The 18,466-nt window shown below is 42.2% G+C and overlaps 2 protein-coding genes across 2 annotated transcripts in view; both read right to left on the reverse strand.

Annotated features, from left to right (window-relative positions):
* Nucleotides 1–4,840, reverse strand: part of LOC115383599 (gamma-aminobutyric acid receptor subunit gamma-3-like) — a 73,648-nt gene extending 68,808 nt beyond the window's left edge. Inside the window, exons 1-2 of the mRNA XM_030085732.1 lie at nt 4,782–4,840; nt 4,343–4,497 (exon numbers count right to left, since the gene is read on the reverse strand). Of these exons, the coding sequence (XP_029941592.1) occupies nt 4,343–4,497; nt 4,782–4,840 (214 nt within the window). The remainder of the gene's footprint in view (nt 1–4,342; nt 4,498–4,781) is intronic.
* A 6,755-nt stretch (nt 4,841–11,595) lies between these two features.
* LOC115383600 (gamma-aminobutyric acid receptor subunit alpha-5-like) overlaps nt 11,596–18,466 on the reverse strand; it is a 27,666-nt gene continuing 20,795 nt past the window's right edge. The window contains exons 7-9 of the mRNA XM_030085733.1: nt 13,172–13,324; nt 12,891–13,102; nt 11,596–11,907 (exon numbers count right to left, since the gene is read on the reverse strand). Coding sequence (XP_029941593.1) covers nt 11,596–11,907; nt 12,891–13,102; nt 13,172–13,324 — 677 coding nt within the window. The remainder of the gene's footprint in view (nt 11,908–12,890; nt 13,103–13,171; nt 13,325–18,466) is intronic.

Below are 18,466 nucleotides of genomic sequence, written 5' to 3' on the forward strand. Positions count from 1 at the left end.
GGCAGAAACCCACAGTTGCTTTGATTGACTGATTCTTTATTTTTCTCTTCTTCCTGTTCTCACACGTCTTCACAGTTTTTAAAATCAATCATTCCTTTACTTTTCTGGGATCATTTAAGCCCTGAAATATGTTGAGGTTCCATTATTTCTCTGTTGACAGACTCCACCAACTCTTACTGTCCTGAAATGTGAGGAAAAACTTGGACTTGAAGCAAAATCTTCATTTTTTTCTTCCATATTTTTCACCATCATGTTGGGATTAAACTCATTTTTGATAATAATGTGTGAAAATACAGGTTTTTAACTAGTGCTGTCAATCGATTACAAAAAACCAACTAATTAAGCGCAACTCTGACCATAGTTAATCGTGATTAATCGTACAATTTGTGAATTTTTAATCAGCACAGAAAATCCCTTTAAAAAAATGGTCACAAGAAGAGATTTCAAACATTTGCAAGTTTGAAATGGAGAATCTAATCCTCATAATGCAAAAACAATGTCCCATCATGCACCTGTACTGCACAGTGATGAAAAAACAATGTCCCATATCACACCTGGACTGTACAGGGACAAAAAAAAAAAAAAAAAAAAAAAAAACAATGTCCCAGAATGCACCTGGACTGTACAGGGATGAAAAAAAAAACAGTCTCCCATAAGGCACCTGGACTGTACAGGGATGAAAAAACAATGTCCCATAATGCACCTGTGCTGCACAGTGATGAAATAACAATGTCCCATAATGCACCTGTGATGAAAAAACAATGTCCCATTGACTGTAAAATGACTTTTCTCTATCATTTCTTTTCTTTGAGACAATTTTTAACGCTAACCTCAATTCTGCGATTAATCGCAATTTTGAAAAATTAATCATAGACAGGCCTCCATGAATCATTGGCAATTAATGCGATTAAAACCAACAGCACTCCAAAGGAAGCTCTGAAATGTGAATTTCCAGCCTGTCCATAGACAGAAAGCAAAGCAGCCCCATATCATGATGTTGCCTCCACCATGCTTTAAAGCTCTTTGAGGGAACATACATAGAAATACTGATAAACTGATTCTATATTTCAGTTTCATTCAGTCAAATAAACCCTTCCCTCTCTTATTTTTCCCCTCTCAGTCATGATGTCCTGCTTGGTTTAATCTTTGAGTTCCACGCTCACGGATAAATTGTTGAGATTACAGTCATTTTCGATACTAATTATTCTGATTTGGAAAAAAATATTGACTTTTTCAAGAAGCAATTTCACCACTTGGGATGAAGCGGAGCCCCAGAATGTGTTTGACACACCTCATTTAACCCGAAAATTAATGTCATCTCCACTAACACGGGGGTTTAACACCTTTAGATAAAGAAAAAAAAAAGTCAATTATTTGTACGATGATTAGAAAACTCAGAATTTATGATATTTAATATCATTGAAATTGTATTTATAGTAATTTTTTGCTTGATTTTATTGTGAAAATACAGATATTCTATTATCAGCATAGAGAAAAACATCAAATTCAAAGGTTATTATGGTGCAATCGCATCAATCCGGCCCACTTAGGATGAAATTAGCCTGAATGAAGCCCTCTGGTCTGAAGGGTTCTATACTGATAGATCTATAATAGAAAGTCTCTTCCTGATCAGCCACTCCAACCCCTCCACTCTAAGGTATTTTTTTCCCCCAGATGGCCGAGCTCCTCGTGGTTCTGAAGCACGGCTGATGAGGCCTAAATGCAAGTTTCTGCCTCATGATTGCCTGAATAAACACTACAATCTATAACAAGCTTTATTTATAAAGATGAGGAGGGGGAAAAAAATATGCTGCAATCCACTAAGAATCATTAAAAAAAACCCGGAGATTTCCTGGGATCGGCGGCTTGCTAACGTGAACATTTATGACTCACTGCAGCCGGTCGGCAAAACGGGAACGATCGGATGTTTCTGAGGCAAAACAAAAGCTCACGTCTGGGAAAAAGATGTGAGTCATGGAGAAGCAGCACAAACCTGTATGATGTGATGGATTATTTATGGAGTTTGAGGATGTTTAAAGTGAAATTAATGTGAGGATTTATGAGGATGGATCCTCTGTTTATTAGCGGCATTGTTAACCCTTGAGAAGATATAAAAAAAAAAAAAAAAAACAAGAAAGCAGCCTTGTCTGAGTGCATTTCTGCAGAGTGTGTTCACAGCGTTTCGCTCTCCGTCACACTGTTTCCTGCTCTGGACAGAGCGTGTTTCCTCGCCTTATTTTCCAAAAGCTGACAAACAGATTCTGCTTCTCTCAGCAGATGCTGGAGTTTTTAAAGTTCATCCATTTTATCTGAGAGTGATCCACCATCATCCTCGGGAAGATGTGGCTCAGAGATACAAGAGAGGGGGATTAGAAGAGGGTGTATGCAGTGCTGAGAGGAAAATAAGTGGGTATACGCTGTTATGGTCCTTAATGATCAGGAATGTGCATTACTGAGTCAGAACCATGGATAGCTACAGACACGCAAGTCTTCAGAACCACAGACAGCTCCCAGTTCATGAGTGATTCAGCACCATGGACAGGTCCAGATATATGAGCCTCCAGAACCATGGAGAGCTCCAGATACATATGGCTGCAGAACCACGGACAGCTCCCAGTTCATGAGCAATTCAGAACCATGGACAGCGCCAGACACACAAGCCACAAGAACCACGAAACAAACCAGAATCACATCAGAGACACAGTGAGACGGGTTATTTTTAGCCAGCTGATGATGAGTTGTTGTAGAAGGGATGTTATAGTGAGACATGATCTAATTCAGCACCATGGACAGGTCCAGGCACATGATCCGGACAGCTCCAGGTAGGTGAGTCTAAAGAAGGATGTACAGCTCCAGACACACAAGCCTCCAGAAGCACAGACCGCAGCAGACATGTGACTCCAGAACCACAGACATGCAGACCGTGCTGAGACGGGCTAGTTAACCCCGGTTGACGAAGAGTTGTTATAGTAATGTTATTTTGGGACATGTTGCATTCAGCACCACGGACAGATCCAGGCATGAGAATCTTGAAAACCATGGACAGTTCCGGGTAGATGAGGTGTTCAGAACCACTGACATATCAAGACACCCAGTCCTATCAGGATCACGGACAGCTCCAGAAACCCAATAATGCCGAAACACATGCAGGTTCAGAAAAATGAGCCTTCAGCACCACGGACAGCTCCACACACATGGATCCAGAACAACTGACATGTCCAGACACCAAGACCTCCAGAACCATGGACAGCTCCAAACACTCAATCCTCCAGAACCACAGACAGCTCCAGACCCTTGAATCCAGAATCACTGACATGTCTAGACACTCGATCCTCAAGAACTACGAACAGTTCCAGGAAAATGAGGTATTCAGAACCACTGATATATCCAGACACCCAGTCCTCCAGAACCACGGACAGATCCAGACATACAAGACTCCAGAACAGCAGACAAGTCCAGTTTGCCAGAACCATGGGCAGCTCCAGAGACATGAATCCATAACCACTGACATGTCCAGACAGTCAATACTCAAGAAACCCAGACAGCTCCAGACATGTGAATCCAGAACACCAGACAGCTCCAGACAGTCAATACTCCAGAAAAACTGACATGTCCGGTCTTCTACAACCGGCGGACAGATCCAGACATGCAAGACTCCAGAACAACAGACAAGTCCAGTTTCCCAGAACCATGGACAGCTCCGGAGACACGAATCCAGAAACACTGACATGTCCAGTCAATACTCCAGAACCACAGACAGCACCAGACATGCAAATCCAAAACCACATACAGTTCCAGACACACAAAACTCCAGAACAACTGACATGTCCAGTCCTCCACAACCACAGACAGCTCCAGACATATCAATCCAGAACAACTGACATGTTGAAATACTCAATCCTCCAGGACCATGGACAGCTCCAGACACCCAAGACTTCAGAACAACTGACAAGTCCAGTCCTCCAGCACCACGGACAGCTCCAGACACCCAATCCTAAAGAACTGTGAGCAGGTCCCGACAAATGAGCCTCCAGCACCACGGACAGCTCCGGGAGCCTCCAGCACCACGGACAGCTCCGGGAGGCTCCAGCACCACGGACAGCTCCGGGAGCCTCCAGCACCACGGACAGCTCCAGAAGCCTCCAGCACCAGGGACAGCTCCAGGAACCTTCAGCACCACGGACAGCTCCAGGAGGGTTCAGCACCACGGACAGCTCCAGGAGGGTTCAACACCACGGACAGCTCCAGGAGGGTTCAACACCACGGACAGCTCCAGGAACCTTCAGCACCACGGACAGCTCCGGGAGCCTCCAGCACCACAGACAGCTCCAGCGCCTCTTACCTCCGATGTCCGGCCGCAGCGTCTTGTCGTACTCCCTCAGGAGGTTGTTGAGGATGCGCGTGGCGTCCGCCTGGTGCGTCTTGGGCGCCAGCCGCTGGCTGCCGTGCGCGTCGTGGAGATCTTCCTCGTCGTTGCCATAATCCAGCAGGTCGGAGCTGCGAGGAGGACCGAGGACAAATGATCACAAACTTTCACCAGCAGTTTCTACAAAAGCTTCACATCCCGATCAGACTGAGGATTTAGGTGTGTGTGTATGTGTGTGTGTGTGCAAAGGGGGGAAACCCTAAGACAAAAAAAAAATAAAAAGAGGAAAACAGCTTGTGCACACACGCTGCGTAAATGTCACTTCCACCCCCCCAACTTTTAACGTCCCTTGGTGATAATGGAGAAAAAAATAATGCGTAAATGAGGTTGTTTTTTGGGGGGGAATCGGACTCACCGAGCACCTGGCGCGAGCACAAGAACGACGGAGAGGACGGCCACGAACTTGATTGTCATTTTTTTACCCCCCTCCGTGCGCGCGGATCGCCTCCGGTGGCGGGAGCCGTGTCGCCTGTACAGTAAGAGGTGCGTTAAAGAAAAAGAAAGAAAAAAAAAGGAAAAGGGAAAAAAAAAACAACCATCAATCCGAGCTCCGAACTTCCTCATCCGCCCACGCACACACGCACACACGCACACACACACACACACACACACACATGCATACATACACACACACTTTCCCCCGCTGCGTGGCCACACGAGCAGCGGGAGCAGCATTAACGGCGTGTGTGTGTGTGTGTGTGTGTGTGTGTGTGTGGTGGTGGTGGTCTCCTCCACCCCCTCCCCCCCATCCTCCCACACCTCCACCCACCTGCTACCTTCACAGTCCTCCTCCTCCTCGCGCGGAGAGGAGGGGGCGCCGCGCGACGATCAATCAGGCTGATGTGGTCCGGATGGAGGAAGAGGAGGAGTGAGGAAGAGGAGTCTGAATGGACTGGATCCACCCCCCCTTTCTCCCCCCTCCCTCCCTAAACCCGCCTGTGTGGGCATCACACACACACACACACACACACACACACACACACACACACACACCACACACACACACACACACACACTACCTGAGGAAAGAGAAGCGACGTCACAATCAGCTGATCGCCTGCACGTGGGGTTCGATCAATCAATCAATCAATCAATCAATCAGTCAATCAAATATAAACAGATTCCTTCAGAAAAACCCTTACTATTGATTAACCCCCCCCCTCCACCCCCCGCACCCCCCTCTTGCCGCAGAGTCACGTCAACTCTCCACAAACACTCTGATTCAATTTTTTTGTCTTCAACAAACCCGCCGCTTCATTCCACTGAAGCTCTGCTGCCCCCTGGTGGAGGAAACCCGGAACTGCAGCTGTTTTTTTTTTTGTTTTTTTTGTTTTTATGTATATATTGTATTTCTCCCTCATTGCTGCAGGGATTAAAACTAACCTGACCGACCCGCACGAGCAAATGGTTATTAATGCTGACATTTCACGTGCAAAGACGATTTGAATGAATATTAATGCGGGAAGAAAAGGGAGCAGAGAAACGCTGCGGAGGATTTACAGGGTTGATACGTTACTGGTGTTGGACCAGCATGGAGAGTGTGGGAAATGCAAAGGTGCAGATTCAATTTCAACAGTTATTTAAGAGCAGCGGATTAAAAAATCAATCAAAGCCAGAGTTTGTTTGTAAAAACTCCCATAATGCAACAGCGTTTGACATTTTGTGGTGCTTTGCAGCATTAGATCAGCTCAATATTGAGATTGTGGTAATTTTCTTAGAGCTGTCACTTTAATGCATTAATTAGATTAATTAATTACACCTCAAATTAACGCATTAAATCTTTTTAATATAAGATTAATTATAGCACACTTGAGTGGCAATTCAATGTGAATGGAGTTGTTGTCTTATTTAGAGGCATGTTGTATTAAGTTAGCTTTAGTATTCATTTTGAATTCAGTTTGCTTCAGTGGCTCTTTGAGACTCAGCCTCATTTTATTTCAGAATTTTTTTTATCTATATTTGTACTGCATTTTTGAAAGTGCACCAGGCCAAACTGGTTTGCTGGGATGTACTTAATTTTTTTCTTCTCTTGAATTAATTAATTAATGAAACACACTGAAAGTGTTATTTGAGTTTCTTTTATTCATCATCGACAATAATGTGGATTTCAAATCTTCTCTGTATTTTCATTTGATGAGTCATGCACTACAATTCTGTAACGTCCCTGAATTCCAATTCTTCACTTGGGGACCTAAAGGAGATATGAGATTAGAATGTGATTAATTAGATAAATTAATTACATATCCTGTAATTAATTTAATTCTTTTTTTGATCGCATGACAGCACTAAAATTTCTCATCGCAGTGAACTGAAGAAATGATGTGATTGATCGTTGAATAAAAGGCAGATAGAGTACCCGGGTCAATCCCCCACAGTTGGGAATGTAATCCACAGGTGATTTGGAGTAAATAGGTTAAATAACCTGCAAGCTATGAGAAAAAAACTCTTTTTTTCATAAAAAAATATTAATAAAAATTATTAGGAACATTGCCAGAGCAAACAAAGATCTGTGTCTGAACCAGACTGTGTAGTAATGGGATTCGCAAGTAATTTGGAGTCAATCGGTCGAAGAACCTGGGAAAAGCAAAACACATTGAAAGCTAAGGGCTCATTGACAAGGATGGCCTGTTATGAGGATACAGCAGCAACTACGTCTGTTAGGGGAACAGGGCAACAAGAATCAACATTAATACACCATGTAAAGTGGTATCTGCTGGAACTTGGTGAACCGGTATCAGTGAGTGAGTCTGCCAGCCGGGTGGGGGCGCCGCCACGCTGGGCGGTGTCCCAGATTGTCCCTCAGATTCATACCCCTTGTCCCCCATTGGACTCATTAGCAGGTGGTCACCCTAGTCTGAAGGCTGCAATCAAGCAAGAACCAGAGTCTGCGCTTGGTGAGTTTCTAACAGGAAAAGACGTTTTCGCGTGTCGTTGCGTGTCAAGAAGCTAGAGCTAAAGAGCTAAAGCTAACCCTTAGAGAAGCTAGAGCTAAAGAGCTAAAGTTAACCTTTAGAGAAGCTAGAGCTAAAGAGCTAAAGTTAACCTTTAGAGAAGCTAGAGCTAAAGAGCTAAAGCTAACCTTTAGAGAAGCTAGAGCTAATGAGCTAAAGCTAACCTTTAGAGACGCTAGAGCTAAAGAGCTAAAGCTAACCTTTAGAGAAGCTGGAGCTAAAGAGCTAAAGCTAACCCTTAGAGAAGCTAGAGCTAAAGAGCTAAAGTTAACCTTTAGAGAAGCTAGAGCTAATGAGCTAAAGCTAACCCTTAGAGAAGCTAGAGCTAAAGAGCTAAAGCTAACCTTTAGAGAAGCTAGAGCTAAAGAGCTAAAGCTAACCTTTAGAGAAGCTAGAGCTAAAGCTAACCCTTAGAGAAGCTAGAGCTAAAGAGCTAAAGCTAACCTTTAGAGAAGCTAGAGCTAAAAAGCTAAAGCTAACCTTTAGAGAAGCTAGAGCTAAAGAGCTAAAGCTAACCCTTAGAGAAGCTACAGCTAAAGAGAAACTCATGCATTTTGATGACGTTTTTGTTTTGCTAATTGGCTGAAGTACGCTGTCAGTCAAAGGAGTAACCGATGCCCGATGCAGGAAGTTTCCATGGGCTCTTGTCCAGACTGAGCCCAACTCCAAAATCCAAACTGGATGAGGAGTGGGCGGGGCTGCTTTACAAGGCTACCCACCAGAGGGATCATGCCGGATCCTTCTGAGCCGGAAAGAGTGTATTGTGGCCCAAGCCAACCATTCCCAAGCTTCCCCAAGGAAGCCCGGCTAACGCTGACACCCATCATGATGCTGGACCAATCTTAAAGAACGTAATCTCCGGTATCTCCCTTACAGTTGTGGTTAACTCAAGAAAAGTCGTGATGAACTAAAGAAATGATGCGATTAATTGTGATCAACTAAGGAAATGACACAGTTGATCACGATTAACTATGGAAATAAAATTATTCATCGTGATAAACTAAAGAAATAATGTGATTGATCATGATTAACTAAAGAAATTATGTGATTAACTGTGTTTAACTTAAAAAAAAATGTGATTAATTGTGGTTAACAACAGAAATGATGTGATTGTGGTTAACCATAAAAATGATGTGATTAATCACAGATAACTGAAGAAATGATGCAATAAATTGTGATAAACTAAAAAAAAAAAATAATAATAATAATCACGATCAACTACAGAAATAATACAATTAATTGTGATTTTAAAAATGAAACTTTTGAAAACCTGAGTTATTCTGGCTCTATTTGACAGTCTGGGTCACTCAAGGTGAATCCGGACTCTGAACGAACCTCACCTGCAAATTTAATGTCTTTATTTTAATGATGTCTTTATTTTACTTAATGTATTTATTAATTTATTAATTTGTCTTTATTTTATTGATTTAATGTTATTTTAGTTTTCTTTATTTTTCTATAATGCTTTATTTAGTTTCTTTATTTTATTGATTTAATGTTATTTTATTTTTATTTTTATTTCTTTTTTATTTGTTTATTGATTTAATGTTTTTGTTTTTAATTTGTCTTTCTTCATTTAATGTTATTTTGTTTTTCTTCATTTTATTTAACATTTTTGTTTTTCTTAATTTTATTTAACATTTTTGTTTCATTTGTCTTTATTTTGTTATTCTTTATTTAATATTTTATTTTATTGATTTGTTTTTTTATTTTTCTTTATTTGTTTAATGTTTTTTATTTTATTTGCCTTCATTTTATTGATGTATTTTATTGATATTTCTTTGTTTGATTCATTTAATGCTTTTTATTTTATTGATTTGTTTTTATTTTTACTGTTTTATTCTATTATTTAATGTTTTTGTTTTATTGATTTGTTTTCACTTAATTTATTATCAAAACTCACATTTAAAGACTCTTGGACCATCTATTAATCTATTAATGGCTCCATGACACACACATAGAAGGCAAAAAGCAGCCCCAGATCCTGATGCTGCCTCCACCGTGCTTTCAAATAAAACACCACGCCTCAGACGCGTCCTCCTTGATTCTTTTTTAAAATGTCTCATTTAATTCGTTTTGATCATAACACACAAAACAAATACAAACGAAGAGAGAGAGAGAGAGAGAGAGAGAGAGAGAGAGAGAGACGCAGGTACACGGTCAAGCCGAGGCTTTGCTGCATTTTGGCGAGAAACTGAAGCAAGAACGTTTTTCTTTTTCTTTTTTTATAAATAGATTTATAAATAAACAGGAAAAACAACAGGAAGTTGAGTTCATGCTTTTAATTTGTAGCCCTCCTGGAGCTCATTGCTTTAGCGGCATTTCCCCCTCTGAGGCCGGAGGAAAACAAGTCTCTGGGTGGGGGAGGGGCGGAGGGGTGGAGGGGGGGTTTTCCTCATCTCATCTTCATCATCATCATCATTGTCGTCGTTGTCGTCGTCCTCGCCCTTCTGCCCCGAGCCGAGTGAAAGCAACTTTAAGCGGGGATAAATCCGTTCCTCTGACAGATGTATGGCGGATGAGGGAGGGGGAGAACGGGGGCGGGGCTTAGACGGGGGGGGGGGGGGGGGGCGGGGCTTAGAGGCGGTTAAAACAGGAGGACATCGGCGCCAAACCGTCACAAACCGGGGAGGGAAATGGAAGATGACGACATTCGTGTGAGTTCTGACGGAGCAGCGAAGAGAGGGGAGGAGGGGCGGAGGCACGGATACAGAAGTCAGAGGTCAGAGGTCGTTGCCGTGGAAACAGACGCTCGGATCATCTTCAGCAGCAGCAGCAGCAGCTCTGACCTCCCTCCAAAAAAAAAACAAAAAAAGATCTCAAAGAGCGAAAGCAGCAGAAAGTTTATTTACATCCACGGTTTCTTCTTCTTCTGTTGTTTTTTATTTTTTCAGTTGTTTTTTTCCTGAGTTTGTCTCACAGAGTGTGCAACGCAATCCTGCAGCATGTGGCACAATCCGGTCCGACGCGGCGAGAAAGTCGACAGACTTTGGCTTCTTTTTTTTTTTTTTTTTATCTTTTCTTTTCTTTCTTTTTTTATTCTCCAGAAGGCTTCGGATTTAAAGCAGAGTTGAAAATAAAGAAGCTATTTACATGATTCTCCTCCCCGTTTCCCAAATTCTGACTGAAACTTAAAGATGCCAACGGCTGAAAGATCTTTACGTTAGTGCTGCCGATCCATTAAAATGCTTTAACTGATTAATTGCAGTTCTGACAGTTAATTAATCATGATTAAATGCATCCTTTGTGAGCTTCAAATCAAGACAAAATCAACACCTGTACTGAACAGGGGTGATGAAACAATGTCCCATGATGCACTCGTACTGTACAGGGATGGAAAAAAGTCCCATAATGCACATGTACTGTACAGGAATGAAAAAACAAAGTCCCATAATGCACTTGCACTCTACAGGGATGGAAAAAATATGTCCCATAATGCATCTGTACTGTACAGGGATGAGAAAACAATGTCCCATAATGCACCTGTACTGGATGAAAACAATGTCCCATAATGCACCTGAACTGTACAGGGATTAAAAACAAACAAACAAACAAACAAAAAACAAAAACATATCCCATAATGCATCTGCTCTGTGCAGAGATGGAAAATGTCCCATAATGCACCTGTGGAAAAAAAGTCCCATAATTCACCTGTCCTAATGACAGTCAAGTGAATTTTCTTTTCTTTGAGCCCATTTTTAGCTCTAACCCTAATTCTGTGATTAATCACGATGAAAAAAAAACTAATTAACTCGCTGGCAGCCCTCAATTAATTAATCGCGATTAATGCAATTCAAACTGACAGCACTGCTCTACATCAACTTTAAACTTGAAATTAATCTTAACTGACAGTTTTTGGCTTCTAGCTCAACGGAACCCTCGCTTGAGACGTGCTGCAGTTCGATTCCCGGAGGAAATCCTGTTCTGAAACACCTTCGGTCATAATTTCTCATTGTTTTTTTTTTTTTTTTTAGGAAACCAGGCTGGGAAACCAGAAGGATGGAAACCCAGAACAAAAAAAAAAAAGGAAAAAAATCAACCAATCAATCGCTCCCCTTCATTGTTGCCGGGCGGAAACAAAAAAGAAGAAAAAAGAAAATTTCCACCGTAATCCTGTCTTCCTGTTCTGAGCACCGAGCGTTTTGGAGACTCATGCAGACTAAAGAAAAGAAGCTCGGCGGTTTGCTCTGGGAGGGGGCGGAGTCAGGAGGTGTCGGATTACGTGGCGCTGGCCACGCCCTTCACCACCGGCTCGCGGTTGAGGTAGGTGGCCCAGTACACCAGGTTGAAGGTGCCGAACAGGACGGGGAAGACGATGCGCGACATCTTGTCGATGCGGCTCACGCTGTTGTACGTCTTCTTGGCGTCGGGCGCCGCCGCCTTTGCCGCCGCCGTCGGGGGCCGCGGAGCGCCGCCGCTGCCGCCGCTGGTGGCATTGGAGATGGTGGACACCGACACGTCCTTGGACAGGTTGGCCGTGAAGTTGGAGACGTTGTTGGGCTTCTTGGAGAGAATCATGGGGTCACGCTTCTGAGGAAGAGGAGGAGGGATGATGAGAGGAGGAGGAGGAGGAGGAGGAAGAGACAGGGAAGAGGAGGAAGAGGAAAAAAAAGAAAAGGAAGATGAAGAGAATGAGGAAGAGGAAGGAGAAGAAGAAGAGGATGAGGAAGGTCGAAGAAAAGGAAGAAGAGGAAGACAAAAAAGGTGAGGAAGAAGAAAAAAAGGAAGAGGAAGAGGAGGAAGAGGAAGAAGAAGAAGAGGATGAGGAAGAGGAAGAAGAGGAGGAAGACAAAAAAGGTGATGAAGAGAAAAAAAGGAAGAGGAATAGGAGGAAGAGGAAGAAGAGGAAGAGGAGGAAGAGGAAAAGGAAAAAAGGAAGAAAGGATGAGGAAGAGGAAGAAGAGAAAGAGGAAGAGTAGAAAAAGGAAACGAAGGAAGAAGAACATGAGGAAGAGAAGGAAGAAGAAGAAGAAGACGAAGAAGAAGAGGAATAAAAGGAAGAAGAGGAGGAAGAGGAAAAGGAAGAGGAAGAAGAAGAGGATGAAGAAGAGGAAATAAAGGAAGAAGAAGGTGAGGAAGAGGAAGAAGAGGAAGGGGAAATAAGAAAAAAGGAAGAAGAGGTGGAAGAGGAAGAAGAAGAGGAAGAGGAAGAACAGGATGAAGAGGAGGAAGAGGAAGAAATGAAAGAGGGAGGCGCATGAGGAAAAGGAAGAACACGAAGAAGAGGATGAGGAAGAGGAAGAAAAGCAAGAAGAAGAGGAAGAGGTAGAAAAGGTAGAAGAGGATGAGGAAGAGGGCGAGGAAGAAAAGGAAGAAGAGGAAGAGGAAGATGATGAGGAAGAGGAAGAAAATGTAGAAAAGAAAAGGAAGAGGAGGAAGTACAGGATGAAGCGGAGGAAGCGGAAGATGAAGAGGAAGCAGAGCAGGAGGAATAGGAAGAGGAGGAGAAAGAGGAGGACGAAGGAGAGGGAGAAGAGGAGGAGGAAGAGGAGGATGATGATGAAGAGCCTGACCTTGGGCAGCTGGGCTTCCAGGGCCTTCTTGCCATCCCAGGCCCAGCTCCTCTTGGTGAAGTAGTTGACGGTGGCGAACTCGATGAGGGCAGAGAAGACGAAGGCGTAGCACACGGCGATGAACCAGTCCATGGCCGTGGCGTACGCCACCTTGGGCAGCGAGTTGCGGGCGCTGATGCTCAGCGTGGTCATGGTCAGCACTGTGGTCACCCCTGGCAACAGGAGGAAGAGGGCGGGTCATTAGGAAGGGGGGGAAGAGGACAGAGGTGGGAGGGACTCACCGAAGACGGTCCGGGCCGGGACGGACTCCCGGTTGAGCCAGAAGGACACCTGGGACAGGATGACGGTCATGAAGCAAGGCATGTAGGTCTGGATGACGAAGTAGCCGATCTTCCTCTTCAGGTAGAAGTGGGCCATCATCACCGTGTACTGGCCTGGCCACAGGGGGGCGCCAGAGAGACCAACACTTAACTCAACATGAAGAACATCACAGCTTATTTATGTTTTAACCACTTTGAGAACAATGGAGTTTTATACAATTTATTTAATCCAACTAATGTTTAATTATATATATATATATATATATATATATATATATTATATATATATATATATATATATACATATTATTTAAAGACATTATTTTTTTCATTTTTTAATTTTTTTGTTCACTTTTTAATTTAATTAAACGTATTGAAATTTGTTTTCTTAAATGTAATGACTTATTTAATTTCATTTTTGGAATTTTGTTTATTTCACTTATTTATTTTTCATTTATTTTGGGTTATTTCTATTTTTATTCATTTGTTAAAATTTTATTAGTAAATGTGATTTCTTTTTTTTAAATTTATTTACTTTAATTTCATTTTGTTTTTTTTTATTTCACTTACGCATTTTTATTTATTTTGGGTTATTTTTCTTGATATTTTTATTCATTGACTTACTTCATGCAGCAACACACACACACACACACACACACATATAATTTAATGTAATGATTATATTGTAATCTATTTATGTTGAATAAATTCAAACAGATGTTTTTTTGAAGAAGGAGGAGGAGCAGGAGGAGGAGGAAGAAGAGGAGGAAGAAGAGGAAGAGGAGGAGGAGGAGCAGGAGGAGGAAGAGGAGGAGGAGGAGGAGGAGCAGGAGGAGGAAGAGGAGGAGGAGGAGGAGGAAGAAGAGTTTCAACAACATTCAGTTAAAGTGTAGATTTTGCATTTGAGGCTTTAAAAAAGGGGAAAAAAACAAACAGAAATCCTGCAGCAGCAGTTTGTGACGACACACACACACACACACACACGCACACACACACACACACACACACACACACACACACACACACACACACACACACACTAATACAGCAGGCTTTCTCGGGGCAAAATCGGATTTTTGCAGCTCCCTAATCCTCGGTTACAATCTGCATCCTGCCATCAGCGAGGAGGAGGAGGAGGAGGAAGGGCGGGCTAAGCCCCGCCCACTCGCCCTGCCAACACACACACACACACACACACACACGCGATCGGAGAGTGTGGACACACACACGTCGGAGCTGCTGGGACTACAGGTGTGATGGAGGGAGGATAGTTCTTCTTCTTTTTCTTCTTCGTCTGCTTTTATTTTGAAATTTTTTTGTGATTTTTCCCGCGGGGATATGCTGAGACGACCTCCGACCTGATGACCCCTGCCCCCCCCTAGCCCGGAGGCATGGCGGGGGCCGCGCTGCTGGGCCTGCTGCTGCTGCTGTTCGGCGGCGGCGGCGGCGGCGTCCGGGCGGAGCTGCCCTTCATGGCGGGGAACAACGCCGCCATGCTGGTCAACTGGTGAGTGACGGGGGTGGGGTTAGAGGTCAGAGGTCACGAGGGGGGTTATTTTAAGGAAGGGAGTGGGCGTCTGAGACGGAAGAGCGGGCCGAGAAAGGAAACGCCGCGGGCTAAGATTAGAGGCGCTAATTAAAGCGAGGCGGTATTCCGAGGTGGAGGAGGAGGAGGAGGAGGAGGAGGGGTCAAAGGTCAGGAGGATTTGGAGGCGGTGAAGTGTTGGAGAGGTGAACCATGTGAGGAGGGACGGGTCTGAACTCCTCAGAGGTGAAACCAGGAGATGAACTTAACCCGAGAGGCAGGAAGACGAGAAAACATACAATAGAAAAGAATAGAATAGACAGAATAGAAAACAGAATAGAAAAGAATAAACAGAGAGAATAGAAAACATAGAATACAAAAGAAAAGAACAGATAGAATAGAATAGAATAGAATAGAATAGAATATAGAGAATAGAAAACAGAATAGAAAAGAATAAACAGAGAGAACAGAAAAAGATAGAATAGAAAAGAATAGAACAGAGAGAACAAAAAACATAGAATACCAAAGAATAGAACAGATAGAATAGAAAGGAATAGAATACAGAGAATAGAAAAGATAGAATAGAAAAGAATAGAACAGAGAGAATAGAAAACATGGAATCGAACAGAGAATAGAGAAAATTGAACAGAACACAGAACAGAATGGAATAGAATAGAAAAAAGTATAAAAGACAATAGAATAGGATAAAATAGAAAACAACAGAATAGAATGTGATAGAGTAGAAAACAATAGAATAGAAAAGAAAACAATAGAATGGGATAATAGAACAGAAAACCATAGAATATAGAGGACAAGACAGAAAATGAATGGATCTGAGTCGAATAGAAGAGAAAATAAGTGAAAAGAAATTCCACAGTACAGAACTGAAGAGAACCCCCAATAGAAATATAGAAATAGTGCAGAATAGATTTGAAGTGAATAGAAAAGGAAAGAAAATAGAGTAGAAAAGAGTAGAATAGACCGGAACAGAACAGGATAGAGAAGAAGAGGCCTGAATTTGACAGAGAATAACAGAATAGAGAAGAATAGAACTGAATGGAAAAGAACATAACAGAAAAGAGAACAATAGACCTCAATAGAATTGAGAAGAGTAGAACTGAATAGAACAGAAAATAATACAACTGAAAAAAAGTAGAATTGAACATAAAATATAGAACACAACTAATAGAACAGACTAGAAAAGAATAAAATAGAACTGAAACCCAACCGAATAGAAACAGTACAGAATAGAAGTAAATAGAAAAGAACACAATAGAATGGAGAACAATAGACCTCAAGAGAATAGACCCGAAAAGAATTCATGGTAGAATGAATAGAAAAGAAAATAATAGAACAGAGACAAGTAGAAGTGAACAGAAAAGATAGAATACAACTGAAGAGAATAGAATAAAAGAAGAAGAAAACAGAACTGAAACCTAACAGAATAAAAGTGAACAGAACAGAAAGTGATAGAAAAGAGAAGCGAAAGGAATGGAGCAGAGACTCTGAATGAAACACCTGGCTTCACCTTTGACCTCCTGGATCAGACCAGAGGAATGGTGGGGGGTGGGGGGAAGGGGGGGGGGGGGGGGGGTGTGAATTAGCCATGAGCACCCAGTATGACCCTCATCATCATCATCATCATCATCGTCATCATCCTCACCATCATCATCTGGACCCATTCCAGACGCAGCTAAATGGAATCCTCTGGCTCTTATTTTGGCGGGGTGGGGGGTGGGGTTGGGGGGTGGGGGGGGGGGGGCAGATGGCGGGTTTGCATGATTTAGGGCAAACAAGGTGATGGAGAGTCGACATGCGATGATGACAGAGAATCACTATGATGGAACGTTTAGCTTTTATTTAGTAATCCTGAGGAGATCCAGTCAGATTTTAAGAGTTTGAATCAAACTTTTTGCCAGTCTTTAATCATTTTACAGTAATTTATTGAACAAATTCAAAGTAACGTTTTCATTTGATTTATTTTCACTTTTTTTGTCTTTAAATCTAATTTTATTCTTTATTTCCTGAACAAAAAATGGAATATTTGGCTTAAATGTTGAATTTAAGCCACATTATAAGTTACTTTAAAGTTTTTGGTGCAATTTTAACCTTTCTTATTTTAATTTTTTTTTTCAATTATTTACTTATTTCTTGATTATGTATATTTGGGAGTTTACTTCTAATGTTAAAACTAATGCTTGAACTGTTTTTTTAATTAAAACAAATAATTTAACTTATTTTTTGTCATTTATGACGAATTTTTAGGCTGAAATTTCTCTTTTTTATTTTATTTTTTCATTCATACTGTATATTACTTATTTATCAATTGAATAATTTTTTTAATTAATTAATTTTTTCAAAAAGCAAGCATATTTTGGAGTATTTTTTTAATATATTCATATATATATATATAATTTTTTTTAACGTAGTCTATGCTCAAACTAAAGTTTGAATTTTATTTATTTATTTATTTATTTTGTTTATGGCTTGAATGTCATTATTTTACATTTTTATTTATTTTTTCCAGTCCCATTTTAACTGAAAGATCACTTCATTATCATTATCATTATTCATTATCATCATTTAAACACATTGTTTTCATTCAGAAGTGTTCAAAGTGACTGGAGGAAAACCCCCAAAACCAGCCAGGAGGAGCCCTTTGACCTTTGACCTGTAGAGTAGGAAGCGACTCCGCGGGGCAGCGAGGAGGGGGAGGGGTAGGGGGAGGGGAGGGGAGGGGGGAAATCCACACTTTAATAATGATTCTACTAGGAGTGTATTACAGCTGCCTTTACATAAGAGTATTAAGCAGATGCCTTTCAGACCCCCCCCCCTCCCCCGCTTCCTCCCCGTCCCTCCCCCCACGTGTCAATCCCACACACACACACCGACCGGTTTTGCTACCCTTACGGGGACCGAACCCTTCTTTCAGGACAGCTGAGCTCTTAGAAGGTAAATTTTAAAAAATAACAAAAAAAATAAAAAATATAAAGTGCAGCCTGGGAAGCTCCTCCAGGGACTCAATCAACTCGTTTTCACACAAACACATACACACACACACGCACACTCACACACCCACACCGGTTCTGCTACCTTTACAGGGACTGAACCTTATTCCAGGACAGCCGAGCTCTTAGATGGTAAATATAAAAAATAAATAAAGTAAAATAAAAATATAAAGTAGAGCCTGGGAAGCTCCTCCAGGGACTCAATCAACTCGTATTCACACACACACACACACTCGCGCACACACACACACACACACACGGACCAATCCCGGCTGATCTGTGATGTCATCTTCTTATGCAAACCGAGTGCTGATGGGTCGGCTGGTTTGCTGGATTAACCCGGGCTCTCAGGTTACTCTCTGGAGTGTGTGTGTGTGTGTGTGTGTGTGTGTGTGTGTGGGGGGGGGGGGGGGGGGGGGGGCTAAGTGTGGTTTTGCCAGGGCCTGCAGACAGCTGGTGGTGTGAGGGATAGGCCACTCTGCTGCAGCACCATCATCTCATCTGATCTGGAGGGCTTCCTGCATTGACTCCCTACCTCGCACGCCCCTTTCTCTCTCTCTCTCTCTCTCTCTCTCTCTCTCTCTCTCTCACTCTCGTTTATCTTTTCTAATCTGAATTAGTTACATCATGTTATTTAGAGTGACTCTCGTGGTCTCGGAGGTTTCCTCTTCCTCTGCTTCATCCACATCTTTTGCCTCGTTAGCTTCAGAATGCAGCATTTTG

Source organism: Salarias fasciatus, assembly GCF_902148845.1.
Source record: "Salarias fasciatus chromosome 23 unlocalized genomic scaffold, fSalaFa1.1 super_scaffold_20, whole genome shotgun sequence".
Taxonomy (NCBI): Eukaryota; Metazoa; Chordata; class Actinopteri; order Blenniiformes; family Blenniidae; genus Salarias; species Salarias fasciatus.